Source organism: Typopeltis vanoorti, chromosome 13, assembly GCF_054136105.1.
Source record: "Typopeltis vanoorti isolate ZY-2024b chromosome 13, IOZ_Tvanoo_1.0, whole genome shotgun sequence".
Lineage (NCBI taxonomy): Eukaryota > Metazoa > Arthropoda > Arachnida > Uropygi > Thelyphonidae > Typopeltis > Typopeltis vanoorti.
Window position 1 is genome coordinate 19,045,971 of NC_143561.1, and position 25,615 is coordinate 19,071,585.

At 33.7% G+C, this 25,615-nt stretch overlaps 1 protein-coding gene across 1 annotated transcript in view; it reads right to left on the minus strand.

Moving 5' to 3' along the window:
• Positions 1-8,606: 8,606 nt before the first annotated feature.
• LOC150099970 (rac GTPase-activating protein 1-like) overlaps positions 8,607-25,615 on the minus strand; it is a 196,729-nt gene continuing 179,720 nt past the window's right edge. The window contains exons 14-16 of the mRNA XM_090402719.1: positions 20,413-20,509; positions 15,897-15,999; positions 8,607-10,653 (exon numbers count right to left, since the gene is read on the minus strand). Of these exons, the coding sequence (XP_090258845.1) occupies positions 10,590-10,653; positions 15,897-15,999; positions 20,413-20,509 (264 nt within the window). The 3' untranslated portion in view covers positions 8,607-10,589. The remainder of the gene's footprint in view (positions 10,654-15,896; positions 16,000-20,412; positions 20,510-25,615) is intronic.

Below are 25,615 nucleotides of genomic sequence, written 5' to 3' on the forward strand. Positions count from 1 at the left end.
TATTTAACCCCCCCTCAAATAAGCTGTATCAACAGGTTTGCGATTTAATTTACCCTCCCTCTCTCTCTTTGAGAAAACATTTTCCTACCTAAACAAATAAACCAGTCCAATTATCTTGATGCATTAAAACTGACCAAATGTCTTCTTTGTTTGAAAAATTCATGTGATCTGTGATACCTATAAAATCAATATCTAGAATATATTAATTTTAATCAAGGATTATTAGTAAGGGAAAGATTAAACTATTCGAAGAATGATTATGCATTATTCAATCAAGGTGAACAATTTATGAGATTGTTGTTTTGAGAATTAGGGCTGAGACTATGAGGCAGTTCACTACATGTTATCTGACCTTTTTGTGTGATAAAAAAAAGAATTGTCGGGAGGAAAATCCTGCATCTCCATGTGAACTCTCTCTCTCTCACCTTCATTAGAAAAGATTTCTTATACAAGTTCTTTGCATCTTAGCAAGAGATTTGAATTCGGGTCTTTCCAAATGAATTTTTTCATTACTAACAAAGCTATGGTGGTTCATTTCCTGAAAGTTATTAAATGAATCCTACTATTTGTTAGCGAGGCACAATTTTTTTCCCACTTCCATTCATAGGTGCTGGAAATAGGGAAGTTAAAGCTAGGAGGGGACTTTAAAGAATGTAATTTTGATATCATTAAAGCTTGACTGGAGAACACCAAGATTTAAGAAAAGAGTTACAACATAAAATGTACCGAGATACATTTTATTTATGTTGCTCCCACCCATAAAAGGTTATTTACAAACTTATAGCACTGCAGGTAAGCTAAGGATTTTTTTTCTATTTTTATCAATTATATATTTTAAAAAAGATTAAATAACTGTAAACCGAGAGATAGGCAAAAAATACTGCTTTTATTCCAGCATGACTAGTTACTTCTTCAGGTGCACAATAAAGAGAGAACCCACAAAAAAATTGCAAAAGAATAAAAAGTCTAAACATCACAAAGCATAGCGTAACAAGTCTAAACATTAAAACTTTGGCATATGAACATTTGAAGCTCTTCTCTGTATCTCATTGTTGGGTGTGCACATGCATTCAAAATCTCATGAACACCAAAGTTGGATGGCAGTCTGAGAGATTATAGCCGAGGTTGTTGTTAAGATGTATTTCATTATTTCTTTTGATTCCACAATTCGTCTTTCTAGTTCATCATAACAGTGGAAGATATTTTCAGATGTCCCATAAGACTGGATGAACGAGGTTTTCCTCATTAGTGTTAGCAGAATTCAGAACATGGTTTGACAAACCACTAGCTCTTGTTCTGTATGATGTCTTTTATGTTCTTCAAGACGTAATTCGATGGATTTCTCCATCTGGCCAAAATAAGGTTTATCGCAGTTGCACCAAAATCGGTAAACGTTGGGATATTTAAGGCTGTCATGTCTTTGTTTGAGCCTACTTAGCAAGGAATGGAGGTTCAGAAGAGTGAATGAAGTCTGCATGTTGTATTTCTTAAGAGCTTTGGCCAATTTTGGCAAAACAGAGCTGATATATGGTAGGGAAATGTGGCCTTTTTCACTATTTGTATCTTCAGTACGGTGAACTGAAAGTAACTTATTGTTTCGAATAACCATTTTGTTGAAAAAGTAGTAAGAAACTGAAGCTGTTTAATATCTTCCTCTTCACACAGGCGTGATCGAGCATGTTTGCCTAGCGTAGAGATAATACCAAATGTTTGAGATGAATAGTGATAGGATTGTACATGGAGATATCTGTTGGTGTGAGTTGGTTTTCTGTAAATTGAGATTTTAAATTTCTCAGAAATGTGAGTAACATCCAGGAAAGGGAGAGTGCCATCAACCTCTAATTTTGCAGTAAATTTGATATTTGGGTGTTGACTGTTGAGGTGGTCAAGGAAGTTCTTTAGGGATTCAGGACCATGGCTCCAAAAAGAAATGTCACATATGGCAGAACAAGAGCTAGTGGTTTGTCGAACCATGTTCTGAATTCTGCTAACACTAATGAGGAAAACCTTGTTCATCCAGTCTTAAGGGACAAACCTGAAAATATCTTTCGCTGCTATGAACTAGAAAGAAGAATTGTGGAATCGAAAGAAATCATCCTTAATGAAATACACCTTAACCTCAGCTATAATCTCTCAGACTGCCATCTAACTTTGGCATTAGATCACAAGATTTTGAAAGCATCCACACACCCAACAATGAAGAAATACAGAGAATAGCTAACTGTTAATATGCCAATATTTTAATGTTTAGACTTTTTACGCTAACACTTTGTGATGTTTAGCCTTTATTCTTTCACAATTTTTTGTTGGTTGTTCTCTCTTATTGTGCACCCGAAGAAGTTTTCTTGAAGACGAAACTAGTCATGTTGAATAGTTTATACCTATCTCTCGGTTTACAGTCATTTAATCTTTTTTTAAAAATATGTCTCTCAGCTGAGTAAATCTGTTATGCCATATATATATATATATATATATATAGTATTTTTAATATAGTCTGAAATCCTGCTCTAAAAACAAGCAGGACGGTGGTCTCACAACAGGCAATGAATTTCATCTCCCACCTAAAAACCATCACAAACATTCAGTCCATGCCCACAGCAGGATTCAAACACACAGCCTGTTGGTTGGAGAACAGGTACACTAACTACTCTAACCAGGCTGGCAATTTATTCCAGATCTATAGACATTTATTACTCACTGTGCAGACCAAATGCTTATCACCCCCCCCCCCCAACATTTTCTCAGGTGCTGTTATTGATTCTGTGATGAACAAATGTTCAGAGTAGTTTGTGTACATTCCAGCTGTGTAAAGTGAAAATATTAATTATGGATCTTGAACAGATGAAAAGTGGTGTTAAAAAACAGAAAAAAAATTAATCTGGTTTTTAAGATGTTTTAAGTTATACACCTCAAAAAAGGTTGTTGTCTAGAAGAAAAATTGCTAAAATGACAAAGGCAGTGTCAGACGTTAAAAAAATAAAAACGGGCAAAACAGGAATTTGTTCTAAAATTTCACTAGAGAGTGATATAAACAGTATATCAAATAGGCAAACATTACAGAAACCAAAAGAAGTGGTGTTTGAAGAAGCTGTATATAAATGGTACAGGCAACAACAATCTTAACAGTATTGACATGAGTGGCCTTCATGTAGCAAATGAATTTTAATCACAGTTCAGAAAGGCTGTGGCAATTTAGCAAAGGTAAATGATCACATTTAAAGCCATTCAGAGAAAAAAAAACTTAATGAAATAACAATCATATTTCATTTTCAAATGGATAATCTTCACAAAATAGTCCTGTCTTTTAGTATGCTCTTCTACAAGCTGCTTGAACAGTAAAGTCAACATCAAGGCAGAAGAAGAGTAAGGAGAAATTGTCTGCCTTGATGTTGACTTTCCTGTGAGCTGATGGGTCCAATCTGCATTGGACCCATCAGCTCACAGGAAAAATTTTAAAAGCATTAAAAGGCTTCACGCACATAATAATGTCTGTTGTTTACTACAACTCCAAAGTGCTTAATTCATGCAAGAAGTTAAGATGCATCAGAAAGAAATGATAATAATTTTATATGACCACATTAAAGAACCCAAATTCTCTATATCCCTGTACATACAGAATAGAGTAATACCCTGCCTTATGATGATCTGCTCAAACAATGCTTTGAAATTATGACCAATTCCCATTTATACGATGCTGCATTCATTCATGATGGTTTTAGCGAAATGATGTTCCCGTGAATCAACCAATGCAAAGTTTTTGTGAAGTGTTTGGTTGCTGCATACCTCTATCTTTTGGCATGAATTATAAGCTGCTTATAACTATTTTTTTTTTTTAATAATGGCAGATAAAATTCAAAGTAAGGGTGCTGTTGCTCTAGTGAAAAGAAGAAGACATGTAAATCTATTACATTAGACTAAGGTTAAAATGATTAAATTTAGTGATGATGGTATATCGAATACTGAGACAGCAGTGTGTGGTAAGCTAAACTTATCTCACACTACTGTTGTTACAATTGTTAAAAACAAAGATAATGTTCTAAGTGAAGTGAAAAGTACAACACCAATTAATACTACAGTTATCCATAAATGTGGCAGTCATTGCCAGAATGACAAAAATTTTAATTATGTAGATTGCTGATCAAACTAGTTAGCATCTTTCTTAAGCTAAGCTATTCAGAATAACTTTCTGTGAAAATTATTCTAAATTTTTCATTTGCATATCTGATGTAAATGAATGCTTTATTTAGGTCATTTACATAAATACAGTAGTGAACAAATTAATCTGAAGAGAGAGACACATTTTAAAGTTTAATTTCATAAGAAAATAAGTACAAAAATTAAACTCCAACTTTACCTAATAATTTATATGTGCTCCTCTGTTCCTAATAAGTTCATTAATTTGCTTAGGCATGGATTCTACCAATGAAGAACATATTTTTCTTATTTCTGCATCTCAAAACCATACTTTTATAATGGATTGTATTACGTTATCCTTTGTATCACAATTTAATTTTCTAAGTCTCTTTTTTCACTATGGTCCAAAAATTTTATTTTGGGTTAATGTCAGGAAAGTTACCTGCCACTGAAGCAATTGGATGTTGTGATTTTTGAGGAACTCTTTCTTTTTCTCTAAGTGTGGCATGGAGCAAGATCCTGTTGAATGATGAGTTCTTTGTCTTTGTGGATCTGTGGGACCACTCTCTTCTCCAATATTTTTATGTATTGGTCACTTTTCATCATACTGTCAACAGGCACAAATGATCCTGGACCATCATGTGTAAAACAACCTCAGAACATCTTTTTCTGGGATTTTAGGAACTTGTTGAAGGTAGCGGGAGAAATCTTCTCAGTCAGTGATTTGGGAACATAGGGTACTTACTCTCCTTGGACAAAGAAATAGCTCTCATCTGAGAACATGACCTTCCACGTCTTAACAGTCTTTGTACACTCTTGCCCACTGGACTGCCTTTTCTGCATAGCCTTCATCAACAGTTTTTTGGTTTGTGGGCAGTCCTCTCTGCTTCCAACAATCTTCAATGGACTATCATATCAGAAACATTAATCCCACTAGCTGCTGTCTCTAAATCTACAGCAGATAATCTTGGATTTATTTTTAACTTCCTAACTAGTAAATGATCTTGAGTAAGTGTAGTTTTCCTTTTTTTGCCCACATTTTCCTTTTCTGTCAGGAGAAAAGGTATCTGTCTCCCTAAACCTCTTTAAAATCACATTAACAAACCAAACCCACACTCACTTAAGGGTCAAAGCTGTATAACTGAGAAGAGACCTCCACATAGCCTTTAAAGGAATGCGGAGAACTGACCAGGACATCTGACCTAATGTCCAATCCTCACCTTGGGTATCTACCTGGATACTGAACGAACGAGGATGGGCTGGAAATTTGGGATTTAGCCGACCAAATTATATTATTATTGGCTTAAACCAATATAGAAAATAATGGTACAACATGACAAAATTTCATGCTGGCTGGGGCATTGCCCAGTTAAACAAGGCCCCCATTGTTTTCGCTCTCCTCAGACAAACTTGCTGTTCGCAGGAACCAGAGCGAACAGTGAAAAATCAGCTACTGGAACAAATATTAAAGCACACACCCCAACTCAACATCACCAGAGTTAAAGATTGGTACTATCAACATAAGAAGCCTGAATGGCAAAGAAATGGAGCTAGCTGAAGAATTAGTTAAGTACCAGATCGACATAATAGGGGGTGACTGAAACAAAAAAGACAAAAACTGGTGAGATCTTTCTAAGCAATAAATACAAAATGAAAATGTTATATTCAGGAAATGACAATCAAGGAAAAGGAGTAGCGATAGTATTCAACACAAAATACGAGGCTAATCTTCTTGAATGGAAGGCAGTCTCAAGTAGAGTGATGTGGGCAAATATCACAATGGGGAACTGGATAATGAGACTTATTTGTGCCTATGGTCCCACAGAAGGTTCCACTAAGCTAGAAGTGGGGGAATTTTTTGAGGCTTTAGAGAAAGCAGCTGACACAATGAAAAAGGAAAAGTTGGTCCTTGTTGGGGATCTGAATAGCAGAGTAGGAAATGATCGTCAGACATACAAAAATATTTTGGGAAAATTTGGAGAAAAGGGCAAAGCAAATAAAATGGCAAATACCTGTTGGATTTCTGCTCAGGACATGGACTGGTTATTACTAATACCATGTTCCAACATAAAAATGTGCACAAATTCACATGGAGAGAAGAGGCAAGAAATAAGAAAAGTCTCATTGACTATGTTATTGTTGATAGTGATGTTTTCTCCCTGGTGCAGGACACCAGAGTGTACAGAGGATTTGAAATTGGAAGCGATCACTATTTAGTCTTGAGCAGGATAAAATTGAATTTCATATTGAAAAGAATAACATGTAAGAAAGTTTTAAAGCGAATAAAAGTTGAGCAGCTCTCAGATGTGAACTGTAGGCTAAAATACACAAAGATTATTGAAGAAAAAATGAAAGAGTTTGAGAACAGGAACCAAACCTTGGAGATTCAGTGGCAAGCATTGAAGAAAACCCTGATTGATTCAGCCACAGAGGCATGTGGTGAGGTTGTCTGCAAGGATAGAAAAATCAGAACTCCATGGTGGACACAGGAAGTTAAAGAGGCAGTGAAGGAAAAATACAAACATATCAAAAGTTCCTGGCAAATAAGTCAGCTTTTGCTCTTAGAGAATACAGAGACAAATGTAAGAAAGCGAAACACTGTGTAAAACTAGCCAAACACTCATGGGAGGACTTTGGCAAAAACATAGAAAATAAACATCACGAGGTGGTAAGATATTCTGGAGGTTGTTAAGAAGCTTAGAAATGGAGGAAAGAGTCTGTAAAAGGAGTTAGAGATGATAAAGTGACATGAAAACAGGAGAAAAAGATATCCTTGAAGTATGGAGTTATTACTTCAAAAAATTGCTAAATGAAACAAGCAGTGATAGCACAGTGGTAAAAAACACTGACCAGGCATGTAGTCAGGAATACATATCCATACTTGAAATAGAAAAAGCCATCAAAGGCTTGAAATGTGGAAAGGCAACAGGAGTAGATGATATTCGACCAGAAATGCTGAAGTATGGTGGTATAAAAGTCTTACAGTGGCTGCACTGCATAGTTCAGAAGGTCTGGACAGAGGGACGAATTCCTGATGATTGGAGTAGAGCTCTAATAGTACCTATATAAAAAGGGAAATAAAACTAAATGTGAGAATTACAGAGGTATTTCCCTACTGAGTGTTCCTGGCAAGATCTATGCAAGTATACTTGAGAAACGGTTGAGAAGAACTGTGGAAGAAAAGCTTGGTGAAGAACAAGCTGGATTCAGGCCAAATAGAGGCTGTCAGGATCAGATCTTCACTTTAGGACAAATAGTTAAGAAAGCATGGGAATATAACAAAGATCTGTATTTAAGTTTTGTCGATCTGAAAAAGGCATATGACAAGGTGCCAAGAGAGAAGCTATTCAAGACACTACAGTTATATGGTGTCAATGGGGCATTATATCAAGCAATACTTAGTCTTTATTTGAGTTGTAAGTCAGCAGTTAGAATTGAAGGAAGTAAAGAAAGATGGTTTAATGTTAAATCTGGTGTGAGACAAGGATGTACATTATCCTCTCTGTTATTCATTATCTATATGAATCACATTATGAAGGAATGTGGTATTAAAATGATATCAGAATTGGAGATGCAGAACTTGACATTGTCAGCATCCAGGAATGCGTTAGCAGAGCTAATCTCAGGTGGTATGGTCACTTAAACAGAATGGGCGAAGAAAGATTAGCAAAACAAGTGTTTTCTGTCAGGTTGGCAGGAAAACGGCCCAGAGGAAGACCAAGATATAGGTGGATTGATATGGTACAATGTGCCTTAGATGATAGAAATATAAGATCTGATAATGATAATATTGGAGTCATGACAAGTAATAGTCATGACTCCAATAATAGACAAGTCATGACAACTGATTTGGATGAAAATTGTAGATAGGAAGTTAGTAATGATGTAAATTTTTCATGTAGTACTATCACATCCTGTACACCCCTTGAGGGTACATGTCAGGAATTTGATGATGACCCACACTCATTGGTAAGTTATCTATGAGTCATAGATATGTGCTGAGAAAGAATAATATTTTTGAACACTTCTTTGGAGATGTATCCATTTTATAGGTACACAAAATGAATAAAACACTGCAAATGTCAACTTGTTTATACTATGAAAAATGCACGACACTGTTAATAAACATCATAGAGACAGTGAAAATGCACTCAATCCAAATAGTGAACTAAAACCAAAACTAAAATTATTGTGAACTGAAACAAAAACCAAACCTAAAACTTGAAGAAAATTCAGCTTGTTCAGATTCTTGAGATTGTGGGAGCTCCTGATTTTAACAGATATGCCTGAATAGCATGGACATTTTGACATTAATTAGGTAACATTTATCAACCAATAACTGCATGATGTAAATTGTAAGATGTGTTTTGTCCTCCTAAAATTTTCTAAATTAATATTATGGATTACAAAGGTCTTGTGAATTTTACATCAAATAATAGCAATACAGAAACCACTTATATAATATATATATATCTACAATTTGGGATGTTTTTATTCATAGGTATATCAGAACATTAAAAATATTACAAAGTCATCTAAAAACACTGAAGTAAATGAATACATTAACCAAGTAACAAAGATTGATTACTGAAATCAAACGGATTTTTTTCTTTTTTTTGTAAGTTTCATAATGAAATATAAATAAAGAAAAGAAAAACAGCTAAAAAGACTTCAGTTTCAAACTGTAGCTTTTTCTACAAACATTGAAATTACTCCTAGTCACTTCTTTTAACATTTAAGAAAGGAAAAAAAAAGCCTTTATTCATTAGGTTAATAATAATGCAAGTTAATCACAGTCTTTCATTTCCCAAATCACAACTACACAAGATATTTATAAATATACATTATTGCTTTTTTTGAAAAGCTAAACCCTGTATGTACATGCCAATAATAATAAAAACGAAAAAAAATGACTAGTTGTTTACTTACATTAAAAGAGAAAATTCACAATTGAAAATTTAATACCCGAAAGAAATCCCTAAGTTTTGATCTTTAAAAACAGTTTTTCTGTGAATCGTCATTATTTAAACATTAAAAGGATGAACAACATAAACCTGTCAGAAATCTCTGACCAATACAGAAAAATAAAATGATTTGTTAATATAACTAAAATATACACTTTATTGATGTCACTGAGGTACTGACAAACAGCAACTTCCATGATATCCTTCCACAGAGTACAGGCAGTAATAATAATGTAAGGTATAATGGTTAAGAATACAGAAACAAGTTTAGAAAACAGAAAGCTTACCTGAGTCCTCTTTACTTTTTTTGCTGTGTATTTTCAATTAAAATGAAATTATGACTTGTAAAATTGAAACAAACGTTAATTATGAAGAATGTTTTAGGTGATTTTCTTTATATGGATAGCATGACGTGAATACTTTCGCATGCAGTCCACTGAGAGAAGGAATAAACTGTAGAATTATTAGATGATGGAATCAAAACAGAGCCTAAAACATAGAATAAAGATTCATACCATATGTGGTTTGTATCAAGTACTTTTAAACTTGCTTGTTTGGAATTTTGTTTGTAACCATTATACATTTGCTTTTTCAAGTCTTCTTGCCTTTAATGCAGTCACTATCACTTAGACCTTATTCGCCCTCTATATATATGAGGTGTTAAATGTTTTCTCTTTCATCTGTAAGACCACATTTTTTTTATTTATTTATATAGCTTTAGATTCTGTCTCACAGCTCTGTAATCCCTTCCCTCAATGGATATATATACACATACCCACGTGTGTGTGTGTGTGTGTGTGTGTGTGTGTGTGTGTGTGTGTGTGTGTGTGTGTGTGTGTGTGTGTGTGTGTGTGAGGGAGAGAGAGAGAGAAACAACTAATTCATGATAACTAAAAAAGGAAAATAACCAGGAACTGTCACTAACCAAACTCAGCTTCAATTTACAAACCAAATAATCATTCATAAACCTATTTTTTAGTTGAAGATGCACATGAAAATGAATAAGAAAATCCAAAATAAGATTGGTGTTCCTGTATCTATTATTCTTCCCTCATACTTTTTCTTCGTGAACATTTCAAGGATGCTCCTCTATCACCAATGTACTTTGCATATTCCATGTTGTTATTATTATTATTTTTTTTTTAAATAAGGAACCGATTTACAATTCATATTCCTATACTAATTGAAATCATTCCATTTTCATTTTGATGTAGCCATTGCAATTGAAAGATTTAAGTGATAAAAATCTCTGTGACAAAAGATCTCAAAAAATTATGTATTCTACAAAAAGCAGAAATGGTAGCTTAAAGTATACAACATCTGATCCATTTGTTTAATTTCTTGCTTGAAAGAACTGAAAATTTAATACTAATTTTCAATTTGTACTCATTTATAAATAAACTAATTTATGAAATTGCAATTCTACTGTCATTCAACCAAGAACATTATTTTTTGATGTATTTATTTCAACACCTGATCTTCTTTTGTGCTTCATTTAAGCATAGGAGATGAGAAAAAGTTCCTTCGTTTTGAGAGACTGCCACTTCCAGAGGTTCTATTAATATGAACAAAAATAAAATTAAATATATATATATATATATATATATATATATATGCATGCACATATTAACACAGTACATACAGTTAAAAATAAATTTTTCTTCATGTGATCAAGAAAAAAAAAATCTAATAAAATAAAACTAAAAGTTTCTTGCATTTCTAATGCTGATAATCTATGAAATTTAGTGAATAATCCAGTCTTTCAAAATCTGATAATTTAGTGCTGTGGAGAACAATGATGCATTTATGTTTACCAAGTTTTATACTTTGCCTCTGGAGCAACAAAGATTCCTTTGTCTGGGTTTGAATTTCATCTAAAATGCAAGAAACCTGTATAAAGGATTTTCAACTGAGGAAGTTACAGTTTCACATTGCAGTACTTTTTTCTCCAGAACTTGAGTTGTACTACTGAAAAATAAACAACCTGGCCGGCCTGGTTAGCGTATCCACTCTCCAGTCAAAAGGCTGCGGGTTTGAATCGTGCCATGGGCATGGATGGTTGTGATTGTCTGTGAAAATAACACTGGTGGTGATGGTGGTTGGTAGATGCTGTTGGTGGATTATTGAGTGGTGGAGACAGAGTTGTAGATGTGCCCTCCCTCGGTGAGTCTTTGGACTCCCTGGAGGAGTCACATAATAATAATAATAAAAATAAAAAAACATGAATGATGTGACATATCAGAGCATTGAGAGAAGATTAAATTTTCTTATTATTACCAAAATTTGGCCTACAAAAAAAAAGCCAAGTTATTCATCATATAACAGGTCACTGACCTCACACCTAAAGGAAGATGGAATGGGAAGGTTTTTTCTATATTTTTTGAGAGTGATGAACTATATCAGTGATATAAGTATTGTGTTCTCTAGCTTCCAATCTTAGTGTTCATATTAATTTTCTTGTGCAGCTGTCTGTTATTAAGGAGATGAAACCTGCAATCTAACAGCTTCTTTTTTTTTTTTTTTTTTTAAATATAGCATAACATTTATTAGAGGAGTTATTCATTTAATGCTGCACTATAGTGGCACACTCCGAAATATACCTCCCAATATAATTTTCTTGGAGATACTGCTGTTGCAAGTTAGCTTTTATGCATATATTTACCGCTGCCTCTGAAGAAGTGGCATTATGGTCTTTTCCAATCATTTTATTTTAAAAGCAACTGCACACGGAGTTATTATCACATTTGGTCACTACCTTGGAAACCCTGTTATTGTGAAAAATATGTGCAAGCAAAGAACATTTTAATTTTTTCAAATGACAACTTTTCTGCCATTTGAGAGAAGATTTTCTTGAGATACTGGAAATGATAGCAGTGAGAAGTTGCTGCCAAGATAATAGCGACTTCTCACTGCTATCATTTCATTTCTACGACAAAATATTATGAGAACCCAACACAAAAAGATTACATCATAGACAACTCACATATAGCAAACATAAAGACAGTAGGAATAGTTTGTTATAGTAGATAATTTGCTGAAGTGAATTTTCTTTAGTACTATAATAAATTTAGTTTAATCCTTTATCCAAGTGTAAGCAAACAAAACCAATTTAGTACTATGTCTGTCTATTGGGATTGGGTCATGACTTCCTGGTAGTTTGTTCTAGTCATTATAATAATGACTAGTCATTATTATAATGACTAGAAAGTTCATTATAATCATTAAAGTTCATTATAATAATGTTTGCTATATTTATTATCATGATGTCAAACTACTACTTTTACATCATGATAGGTAAATAAGTTTATTTGCAGTTTGGATGCCATGCTGTAAATTATGCAGAAAGCATTTGGAACGGAAGTAACGGTTCCAAAATTGAAGAAAATTATCTAATAGGTAGTGCTTTGGAGTAAGCTGACCTAAATGTGTGGTGTTCATTTTATCAATTTCCTCCATAAATTTCACCAAATGAAACTGCAGCAGCTCTTAAGGGGTTGAATCAGCCACATGAAAGCAACTGGTAATGCCTACTACAAGAAGCAAACATGGCAGAGCACTCCAGACATAGTTAAATAGTGAAGCTGACCAGCACTGATAAATCCAACAATTCTATCAAGTGTTGCAGATGTATACTAGTGACACCAAAAGCAGTCTTCTGTGCAATTTTTGTTGCCATTGGTCATGTACTTACTGCATAAAAATTGATGAACTGGCACAAAATTCTCACAAACATGAACAGGCCTTTCTTTTGCCTAATATGCTTCTCTTCAGTAAAACAGCTCCTGAATTTTGGAAAATGCATTAAAGTCTGGAGCAGCATCTTGTTGCTATTGAACTTTCTCCCTTAAAATCAAATCAACACTACAACAGATTCACAATCAGTGTCTTGACAAAAAAAATCACACTTTACTATTACCCTTACTAACACTTTACTATCATCCAGTTCCATTGTACGGATGGTGCAAGACTTGATGAGAAAAAAAAAAAAAAAAACGTAATGCTCTCATCCTAAATTTCCACACCAATATCAAAACGATGAAGGATGACATCCCCAAATGAACTGAAAAACGTGGTTTCAGTTTTAGAAAAATCACCAGATGCCACTGCTTTGGATCCACAAACAAAAGAGATGGAATGAACTTCCCACAACTGATGAAAGTAATTTTTGACATGATGATAAGCAATCAGAATTAATGGTGTGTGTGAATGACCTGAAAGGCATTTCTCCTCAATCATGTACATGAGTACAGCCTAACCTTATATTCAGCCAGAGACTGAATAAGGTCAGTGACTTCAGCAACTGGAAGAAAAACAGCAAAGTAGGTGACAAAATGTGAAATATTGACCACAAAAGAGAAATACTAGTGTGGAAATAATCATTACTAATAGCCATCTTGGAAGGTAAGTAGAAGTATAGTAGCCCCCCCCCCATCAGTGGGTTCACTTTCCATGGTTTGCTACCTGCGGTCAAATAAATAATTCATAAGTTTTAAATTGCGCACCGTTCTGAATAGCATGAGAAATCTTACGTCGTCCTGCCCAGGTATAGTGAATCATCCCTTTGTCCAGCATATCTATGCTGTACTGAAAATGCTACCCACCTGTTAGTTACTTAGCAGCTGCCTTGGTTATCAGATTAACTATCGTGGTAGTGAAGTGCTTGTGTTCAAGTAATTTTTACTTAATAATGGCCCCAAAATGCAAGAGTAGTGATGCTGGCAATTCGCACATGTCAAAAAGAAGCTGTAAAGTGCTTCCTTTAAATGAAGGGGTTAATTTCTCTCTCCTTAAAAATTGATTTTCTCCAGTCCCACTTTCCCAACAGTGAAATCATCCTTCTGTCATTGAGTAGTTCCTCCTCAACAAGAGAGACATTTCCCTCAGTCATTACTTCCACAGGCCAGCCACGATGCGAATCACCTTCGATGTTCTCTCTTCCTAGGTGAAACTGTTTAGCCCATTCCTTCAAAGTGGAATACGAAGAAGAAGCTTTTCCATAAACACCAATTCAATTGCTGTTTGATAGCACTTGGTGAAAGCCCTTCTTTGGTGAAAAACTTTATCACAGCATGGTACTCAATTTTTAATGTTACAGCCACTTGTAAGTCAAACGAGTGCCTCCAACTGAATGACGCAGATAGAGTTGAAAGTGGTACATGAACCTTCCCATAGATGGTGCTATCTGTCATGCACACTGTTTTAAAATTGGCACAAATTTTGTATGTCAGGCTGGACACTTTTGCCATCTACCTCGTATGATAGATTGTGTGGACAGTATGGGCCTCCTGCATTGAGTCTTCTGACTCCATGGAGAATAATAATTTCTTTTTTTTTTTATAGATGGAACTATAAGAGCTTTACTCTGATCATATAGAATTCAACATTTTGAAGTACATGCAGTAGCTGCTGCTGCTGTTGCTGCAAAAACTTTTATACCCATATATCTGAGCATTTCTGGTTGAATATCATCTCTCCAGCTGGCTTTCCAATTCCTTTTCCTCAATTTATAAGTTTTTCAATATCCTCCAGAATATTCTGACACATTTCTGATGTGTATGCTCCAAATTCTTACTGAAGTCTTCCAATTGTTTTTTTCCCCAGCTATTTTTACACAGCTTATCTTTCTATATATAGAGAAAATATCTCTTAGGGTATCTGACAACTTAAACGATAGGAACTTTCAGTATGCTTGTTGCTTCATTTTGAATATTGCTTTTTTTTTCTTTTTTAAATCTTCTTGTGTCCACTATGGAGTTCTTATTTTACTATCCTCATAGATGCTTTCAGCACATATGCCTCCCTAGCTGAAACAATCTAAACATTTTCTTCAGAGTCTGTCATAGAGTCTCTGGTTTAGTTCTTTTTAAATTCTTTAATTTTTTTTTAATAATGATTGTATATTCTTTTTAAAAATTTGTTAAATATTGTTATTGTCAATGTCATATTTTTATCCCACTTAAACTGATCATCATTTCCAAAAGTGATGACCATTTTATACTTTAAATGTTTGTTTTCAGTTTAAGCCAATACAGAATACAATTTGGTCAGCTAAGTCCAAAATTGCCAGCCCATCCTCATTCATTCACCCACAGTGGACACCTATTAACTGGGTGCAACATATGAAGATTGGACATTAAGTCAGAAGCCCAGTCAGTCCTCCACATACTTAACACATACTTCACATACCACAGACTACGTAAAGGTCTTATCCCAGTTATCTGGCTTTGACATTTAAAACCCTTCCTTTGGGAAGGGCTTTATTTTGGATCCAAAATTCCATTCTTTTTGGCATGAAGTTAATAACATGCAAATAATAGCCAGCTACTTCTCCCTAGTGAAAATTAATTACAATCTGAAAGGCAGATTATTTTGGGGCTGAAAATGGCTTGAGAAAGTTCCATGTTTGCTCTCTCGAGTAGAGTTTTGGTATTATCTAATTTGTATCCATGCACAAAATGGTACAAAAATGTGTCATAAGTTTTAACCTTTTTATATGGGATTGACAAAAATTCAGCATACAATCTTCTAACTACTACTTGAAAGAACCTGAACAGAGAGAGAGAGAGTGCCGATATAGTCAACTTTTAGGGAAGCAGAATACCCCCCCCCACCTTTGTTTTTTAACTTTAGTGGTTAAATTAAAAGCTAGCGTATCATTGTGGTATATTTTAAAAAACATTATCAAGGTATAACAACCACAGCTTAATATGTCTCATATGCCTCATCAAAATTAAATACGAAATAGTGTCACCTAGAAAGACAAAGAGATAATAACTATTAGCTAAGAAGAAATCTTACCTTGGGGTTAATGGTGTCTTTCCAAGAAGCATTCCTCGTGATTTCTGTGACCAGGAACGTCGATTTGAGCTTGATACCGGACCAAGAATGCTACCTTCAGGAGCTAAGTAATGACAAAGAAAATATCTGAGCATGCATTTTGGGTTACTAACATAGAGTCAAGTATCTTTACTTTGTCAGCCACGGAGTACAGATTATTTTGGATCACAGACACTCTGATCAGGTCAAAATGCCTGATTATTAAACTTATATATTCCTTTATATAAGTTCAATATATAATCCCTTATATTAGGTCTTATTTTCCTTATTTTCTTGTTAAGTGCATGAACACCAAAATACCTGATTTCACAGGACCATATGTTTCTTTTTTATTTATTTTTGAGTAGTAAAACATGAATGTTCTGAAGTCAAGCCACTGATTATTGGACTGAAGATGTGAGCTCAAAGTGTTGTTTAGAAATTAAATAAGAAGTTTTAGACATGCCATTTGAAAAGTTTTAACCTACAGGCAATTCTAAATTCATTTAATACCTAAGTTTTCAACAGTCATGTTTGTTTTGTTATAAGATTATGATTACCAGCAATGATGCAGAAAATATCTTGCATAACATCAACAATGATGGCATTATGAGGATATGAAAGATATTTTCTGGGAATGTCACAATATTTGGTACATACTAAAGTGATATACCGGATATGATGATAGCTTTTAATAGTCAAGTTTTCAAAATGATTACATAAATTCATCTTTACATGAAACATTCCATCACCTACAAAAAAAAGTTTAATGATATGCCAAACTTAGTTTAGATAAGTATAAACAGTGTGCCAATTTCTTCTGTGGAAAATTGCTCATGTGGCATTCTCCAGATATTTCTCTAGTTTTTGCATAAGCAGTTAATAATTCTATATCCTAATCAGGTGATTCTAAGCATACTAATGCTACTAGCATTAGTTTGATTCAGCAAATAGTTCCTACTTCTTTGTTGAAGCAGGAACTATTTGCCAGAGAAGATTTTTAAACAGTTGAAACTGTTTAAAAACAGCTGAAACTGGTCTCTTCTGGAAGAAATGCCTTTATTTAGGAGCCAAGTAAAGACAAAAGAAAATACCTCAGAACATACATGTTTGGATTTTTGATATACGCTCAAGCATCTTTAATTTGACAACAATAGAGCAGGCTATTTTGGATTATGAAAGAATTTGCATGCATATACGATCAAGTATTTTCTGGAAGGAATGTCTGACCATATTTCAAAAGAAGAAAAACAATGCCAAGTTTAAGGCACCCAAGGACCACTTAATCCTTTTACTTGTGGGTAATGTTGCTGCAGGCTATAAGCTCAAAAGTCTCTTAGTTTGTTATTTTTGGGATAAATACTATGAAGGGTATCACAGCAAACAATTTTCTATAATTTATAGAAATCAATGATTACTGGGGGCTTCATATCTCCACATCTAGGGTGCCCCAGATGTGAAGTTACTGTCCAGAAGAGAACAATTTCGCTCACATATGATCCCTGAAATGGCAACTATCATTCCTCACTTTCTGTTGGGATTGCTAAAACAAGTGCAGCAGCTGTTCAACATCCCTTTTCAGTATACCTGGAAACACACTGAAACTGCTTCTCTTCCTAGTATATTCCATCTGCCTCTATGTCTTCTGGAACAGCCTTCCCCGTGGAAGTGTTGACAACTACAACTTCAACAATAAACTTTTTCAACCCTCATCTGTAACCCCCCCCCAGTACTGATGTCCTATAGTTTATTTTATTTTTTGTGTATGCGAAAATATATATATCCTACTTAGACTTACCATTCAAGATTTTGTTTGATAATAAGTTCCCAGACTACCTCAGCACACTTGGACAATTTCAATCATAACATAAATGTGTTTCTTCAACCAAAAAAAAAAAAAATCACTTTTACAACTTATGGATCAAAGTGTTACCTCCTTCAGATGCATAATATCAATCTATCACTTTAGTACAAGCAAAAAAGTATGAAGATAATGCAAAAATTCTAGAAGGAATTCAGTATGTATTAAGCTATCTGGAATAGAATTATAGCCTGAGTGAAAATATCTGAAGTTTTATCTGAAGTATTTTAAGGGAACAGGAAATGTGACTCTAGAATTACAGGAAAGACATGTAAGAGTTTAGTGGAGTGAGTTATCAAATGAAGATATGGAGTTCAAAGTATATAAGGCAAAGATAAAGGTGATGAGATAGTAGAGAAACCAAAATGCTACACAGCCATAGAAATGTCATCAGCAATCTTTAATATCAACATAGAACTAGTAAAATTAAAAATATAAATGCTGTTTCAGGTTCATGAATGTTAACCAGTTAATTCATGGGCTTCCAAGTGCAGTCATCACTTTAATTTTTTTAAGGAATACTGAATCTTCCTATCACAACTCTGAACATTTCCAACATCTAAGCAAAGGCTAATGTAGATAATTCACCTTCACCATAATCCATCTATTCCACAATCAAACCTCAACATTCAATGTATGTCTATCAACACCAGGATTCAAATAAATGCCAGATATCTTCTAAAAGATAAATCTCAGTACTGGAATTATCGTACTATGTTCCTATCCATCTGTATTTGATCAAAGGTGATTACTTAGTGGGGAAAAAAAAGGTTAAAAGTTTTTAAAAAATCTAATAAGGAATCTAATAAGGAACCATACTAATATAGTACAACGATCTAATCGTTGTACTATATTAGTATGGTTCTAGGACTGATGTCTACTACACATTCAGATAAGTCAGGATTATAGTGTTTGCCAATTAAGTAGTACAAAAAATGGGAGATTAAGTATTCCACTCTGAAAATATGAAGCAGCTTGTATCAAATAAACAGTCCATGCCAAAAATAATGCAACTCTGTTTGCTTGTGACTGATTTAAAATGAAGCAAACTCTGCAAAAAATTTCAAGACTAGGAGGATGCTTATTGTTAGAATGGTTTAATCAGACCTAGTGTACTGATCTTGGTTGTAATGAACTGCCACAATGAGTCCCAGCCTACAGATTCGAAAGCAAAGAATGTTTCTGAATGTCTTTAGATGATATATTATTTGCATTATTCAATGTACCACCTTGCTTACTGGAGGCCTGAAGTGGCTTAAAAAGTTTCATGTTTGATCTTTAGAGCAGGATTCCAGATTATCTAATTCTTAGACCAAAAACTACATCAACATAATGGTAAGCCAGCTTGGCTGGCCGAGTGGCTAGCACTTTTGCCCTGATACGCTCTAGGTTTGAATACTACTCCCTGCTTTTACACAAAACTGGTATTATAATTTATCCAATCACCTTCCCTTTTGCCAATCTTTTTAAATTCAAGAAGTTATTATTTGTTTAGAGCAGCGCTTCCCAAACTGTGGGCTGCGGCCCCCTTGGAGGCTGTAGGTTTTGTTGAGGGGGGGGGGGACATGAAATAATGAAAACAAATTTAAAATGTTTTAAGACTAAGTAGATTTTTTTTTGTCTTAAAAGAAATATTTAATTTTTATTATTTATTATTTCTTTTTTATTAATTGTTATTTTAATGGAAAAAATCACACATTGGTTCACAAATTTTGCTTCCTGTGTATTTCGGCACTTAATGAATATTAGTAAATATATGCTTATTTATATAAGTTTCATTTTAAAGCAGAAATCTAAGAATTGCAGTTTCAAATATTTCACCTGATATTTACTTTTTGTGTAGCAGTATTGAAACATATCCATCACATTAAATTGTTATTAAACTTTTTATATTTTTAATTCTTTCTTTATTACTAATCGTTTTATGTTTCATGTGCTTGCACTGAAAATGTACAATAACAATAAATCTATCTATATAAAAATATGAGATAATGTGCCATGTGAAATGTGTATGTAAGATGCTAAAAATGTAATATTTACATTTGATTATTGCAATATTCGCTGTGTATGTTTTGTATTGAATATAAATACAATAAATATTATAATAATATATGTCTATATTACGATTTTTTTTTTGAGAGGGGGCCATGAAATATTTTAATTTTTCCAGAAGTTTGGGGAGCACTGGTTTAGAGTGTGACTTAAATATACACATGCCTAATTGCAAGAGTTGGATCCCTAACCTTTTTTGGTGACTAGGCAGAATCTTTAACCAAACAGGCTAGTGAGGCAATTCTAAAATCTAAAATTAATAGATTCATCTTAATCTAAGAACTGCTATATAGCTCAGTCATTAATGATGTCCTTTAGACAGAAAGACCTGGATTTGCATCCTATCTACTTTATAAGGGATTTTCAACTAAGGTGAGACAGCCAGTCTCATATGAAGATGGAATTGTTTACCCCTCCTAGAAACAGGAGTTTTTTCCCATCATGCAAGACAATGAAACTGGGCCAAAGAAGGTTTCTATGAAGCCAAGCTACTTATATGCAATAGGCCATTGAGCCTAGTTCATAAGGGGAAGATTAGATTATCTTAATCTAAAGAATATTAAAATTTATTTCAAATTAACTCACGTGGTTTAGCTTCTGGTGTCTTGGGAAAAACATCTGGATCAACATCAAGAAATCTGTTCCAGTAATCACTTGGTATACTTAACAGGACTTCTATTACCTATTAAAAAAAACAGCATAACATTATGTTATTTATGTTCTTTATATGAAATTCCAAACTTGAAAGTAATACAAAATTTAAATATATAACATGTAATAACAAAGAGAGCTTTGAAGAAATTCATTATAAAACATTCTTCATTATGGTAATAGAAATAAACATTTTTAATCTTTATCATGTTATTCAAAAAATCTATGATTATTCAGTGTTTTAATAACATAAAATATTTCAATTAATGTGGCCAATTTAACTAAGAAAATACTTCAACATGCAGCATTGAATATTTTTAAAAAAGCAACTAATATTATTCATTTTTATTTCTGAAGGTATTTAACTGCAATTCTAAGGAAAATTCTATTAAATAGAAATAGTATCAGACTATCCAGCATGTGGAATATCTGATGATAAGCAAGCATGGGATTTCTGAGCAATTCTAGATGTGCTTCTAATTCTACTTCAAGAGCACTTTTCCAGCTTTTTCTGCTTCATTATGCTATCATTATAATAATAATCAATGGAAGCCCTGTTTCTTACTAGGAGCTGATAACAAAATGTTATTTTGATCCCAATAAGAAGTGATATTTTTGTCCACTTAATCAATGAAGATATGATGATTCAAGTCTGACCTATTCTTTTGAAAGAGAAATACAAGAAGACCACTAGTGAAATGGGCACTAATCAGGGTTGACATGGCATGCTAAGATGACTGACAGTGAACAATCAATTGTAATGGGTCAATGACTACTAGTGAGTTCACATATGATATGTTAAACATAAGTTTAATGCCATGATAAATTAATGTATTCTTATGTGTATTCTAAAGGCTTCAATTATATGCTTTTGTGTATTTGAATAAGAAAATTAGAGATTTTGATAGAAATTTTCTAGCCATTAAACTTCATAACTAACTTCAAAGTTAATAGTCCTATTAAATGCAAATAACTTGAATTGTCATTTTTGGTTGTGCACAAGGGTCTTACACAAAAAAAAAATGCCAAATCAACCTCTGGATGCATCTCAGTGTCCTTAATACAGTTTGCCAAGTCCAATAACACTAATAATTTGTTTATTTTGGTATTTTCAGTGTTGTGGCAAAATCAATTTCAGTCTGGAAAATTTAGTATTCCTTGTTTATATTATGCATCTGTGATAATTTTTTTTTTATCAAACACATACTTTTAAAGAGAACTGAAAAGTCAGTTCTCTTTAAAAGTGAGTACTGGTTATTAAACTTATCAAATGCCAAAGGGTAAAAATGTTTTTGGTTCCATAATGCTAGTGTCAGAAGAAAAACTATTTAATAAGTTTGATTTTCAAGTTTTTTTTTTTTTTTCCCCATTGTAGTTCCCAATCACAATAGCTTGTAAGCCTAGTACCAAGAGTGGTCCAAGAATTTATTTTTTTTTTTGTATTTTTTTAAATAACCTGGAAATCCTACTCTAGAGAATAAACGTGGAACTTTTTCACATCATTTCAGACCTCCAATAATCAGTTTGCTAAGCAGTCTCACACCAAGCAATGAAATGCATCTCTCACCAAAAGATATTCAAAAAGATCCCTGCCAATGGCCAGATATGAACCCACTGAAGTTGCTGACTAGAACTTTTCCTGACCTTTCTTCAGCTGGTTCATGAATGAGGAATCAACTGAAAGAAAGGCAGGCAAGGCAGAGGTAAGTATGGCTTTTTCCTCTGGAAACTCAGATTTGTAATCCTGCAAATCAGAAAAATCAAACAAGAACTTATACTACTTCAGATAGTAATGCCACTTAAGATTTAGGAACACAAGATGATAGCAGTTATATGCTGTGCTCTCACTGAAGTCTTTGAAATCAGTACCCAGGAACTTGGTCATAACTTAGGCTGCCTATCGATTTTTATGTTAGAGCTCCAAGAGCTCGACCTTTTAGGAATAAATAAAAATAAAAATACTCAAAACTTCAATGAATTAAGCTAATGTTATGGTGATATCTAATCCTAGCTTAATTGAGAATATTCTTAATGCCAAACTGCATAATATTAATAATGTTGTCAGAAGTGAGAAAGATGGTATGCTTATGCATAAGATAAAGATTTAGACAGTAACATCAGTGATACACTCTGTTATTCAGGGCAGGAGTTTGAGGAAGTGTAGTGCTGAATAAGCAAAAAAGGCTGTACCACTGAGGGTGGGTGGGAGTGTTTTATTGTAGCATTACTATGGGTCAGTTACTTAATAGAAAAAAATTTGATAACATAAGGATGATTTTAATATGGGAGAGTGAATGAGAAATGAAACAACTGATAATATAACAGGTGTTACGTTTTTGGAGGAGCCGCTGTAGCTCGGTCAGTATAGACAAAGCCCTTTAGTCAGAAAGATCTGGGTTTGATTCCCATCAGTGACCTTGAGGAACCTTCATCTGGTCTCTTTCGACAAAAAAGTGAGTTAGCTGGCCTCATACAGCAGTAGGGAGTTTTTTCACCAGGAAACTTGGGCTTTTCTTCCCCCCAGAACACACACACACATGGATTACAGTCATGAATACGTCCAGTCATATGCGGTCCCAGGTTCGGGACCAGCATATGGCTGGGACATATTCATGATATAATAAAATTGTGGGGGTTGGGGAAAGCAATGGTGAACTACCCTGTAAAAAAAAAAAATCTTACCAAGAATACTTTGTGTGCAATGCCTACAAAGTCACCTACGGTTGGAAACAACTGAAAGGGAAAATCAGATCAGACATTTTTGGAGGGAATCTATGACAGTTATTGAAGCAACATGTATATGACCTTATCAGAAGAGATTGAATCTAAACGATCCATCACTATTTCTTCTTTTAGTAATGTCAGAGGAAATGGTGATGGATCATTTTTATTACTTAAAATTCCTATTGAAGTCTCCACAGCTCTTAGTCGGTATCATTGATGCCCTTCAAATAGAAAGACCTGGGTTCAAATCATCTCTAGAATGCAAAGAATCTTTATCAGGATTTTTCGATTGAAGGATAATTAGTAATTATTTGACCTAGGCAGAGGATTAAGATGGAGGAAAGCAGTAATAGGAATTAACTGGTAGACATTTCTCATGAAAATCACATTACAAAATGGGCAAAAGTAAAGCATATCTTGTATAATTTAATTTCTTAAGTTGAATGCAAAATGTAAATTTCATCATAAACTTGGATACACTGGCTGGATGAATAATCAAGTTCTTAAAGAAATATGTTGTAAGAACAGCTATAGGAAGAATACAAGTCTGATAAATCGGGTATTAAGTACAACTATAAAAATGGAGAAAACCTCATGTTAAAACTTACTTATTGTAGAATTTTTGTCTAAGTATCATAGGCATCTTTAGCACAGGATTATAGAACAGCAATCAAATAATAACAGACAATTCTAAAATGTGTCACCTTAGTAAGTGATGTAAGATAACTAAAAGGCAATAATTTCCTAACTTAAAAAAAAAAAATGAAATGAAAATAAATAAAGTTTGGAAAGATTAGCAGATTTAAAAAGTACTATCTTCCATAAAGGAGATAGATGTAGACCATCATATCTATTTAAGTTAAGACAATGGAGTAAAGTTTCACATGTTTCTTTATTAGGCTCCTGATATTAAATATCACAAGCCTAAACAGTCTGGACTTGATGAGCATGCTATCTTCACACTAAACATAGGCTTCACTGGAACAAGACAAGAGTCATTCATAAAAGTCATTTCCTCATAGAATATGTCTTTATAAAGACATATGGGAAATTTTACTCCATTGTCCTGACAAACAGATCCAATGGTCTACATCTATTCCACTTATAGGAAATAGGAAAAGATTAGTAGATTTAAAAAGTATTAACATTATTTATTTTTTTAAGTTAGGAAATTACTTTTCAGTTACCTTACATTAGCTACTAAGGCGGCACCTTTTTAGAATTGTCCATTATTGTTTGATTACTATTCTATAATCCTGTACTGAAGATGCCTATTGATAATAGCATAAAATGGATTAATTTATACATATATTTTTATTAGTATAAAAATTTTGTCCTAGTATCATGTCTTGTCCCTAGCCAGAGCAATCAAAAGAAAAATTTGAATTATATCCAACTACAAAAGCTGAGGTTAATTTGAAAAAGATTTTTATAGATATATAAAATGGATTAAGGATAACAGAAATCAATATTGCTCTTCTGAATGCTCTAGTTTTCTACTCAGAAACCGTGACCGTGAACATATTTGATATCAAAAGTTAGGCATTTGCAGCTTAATTATGACAAAGTCAAAGCATTATTTCCCATAATGAGGATAAACTTAGTCCATCAGACCCGTTGAGATTAGAACAACTCAATGTCTCGACTTTCTTTGTAAAGTCTGTTCATAAAGTTCATAAGAAATCTGTTCTAAATTTAAAGTGACTTTATTTTTCTTCCAATGGACTGTTTCGAGGGGGCAGCACATCATGGTCAGATTGCTCCAATTCATGGTACTTGATGTAATTTTTATGTTCTTTAGAGCAAAACAGAAGTGGATGTTCAGATTGACCAAAATATGATAGATCATAGGACAAGGAATCTAGAAGTCCAAAAGTGGAATGCTGACACACACACAAAAAAAAGCTACCTTTACCTGGCAAACAAAAAAAAAGAAAATTTTGTGAAGAAAGCAAATGCTACTTGAAATATTGAGGGGCCTAAGAATTTAAAGATAAGTTTGGATATTTTTCTGGAATAAGGAATGGAAATATGTGTAATTTTTTTCTAAGATGACAATGGAGTGTAGATATTTGTAATTACAGACGGCTTTGTCAATGAAGGCTTGTTGAAACCATTAGCTATGAACATAGATTTAATGTTTGTAATTCCTGATGTAATCGGGCCTCAGTGGTGCACAGTCAGAGTGCATGGCAGAAATTTCTGAAGCAAATAATGTTAAGAATTAGGACAATTCATAGAATCAATTGTCACTGTGGACTAACTTGTTTCCTAGTAGAAGGTTGATAATAAAACAATATCTTTCAGGTTGCCTAATTTTTCCACCAACAATGGCCCAGCTGAAACTAAAACTAAAATGACTAAACTTTGCTGGTAGAGATTCTAAATACCAAATTTCACTCAATGCCATCCA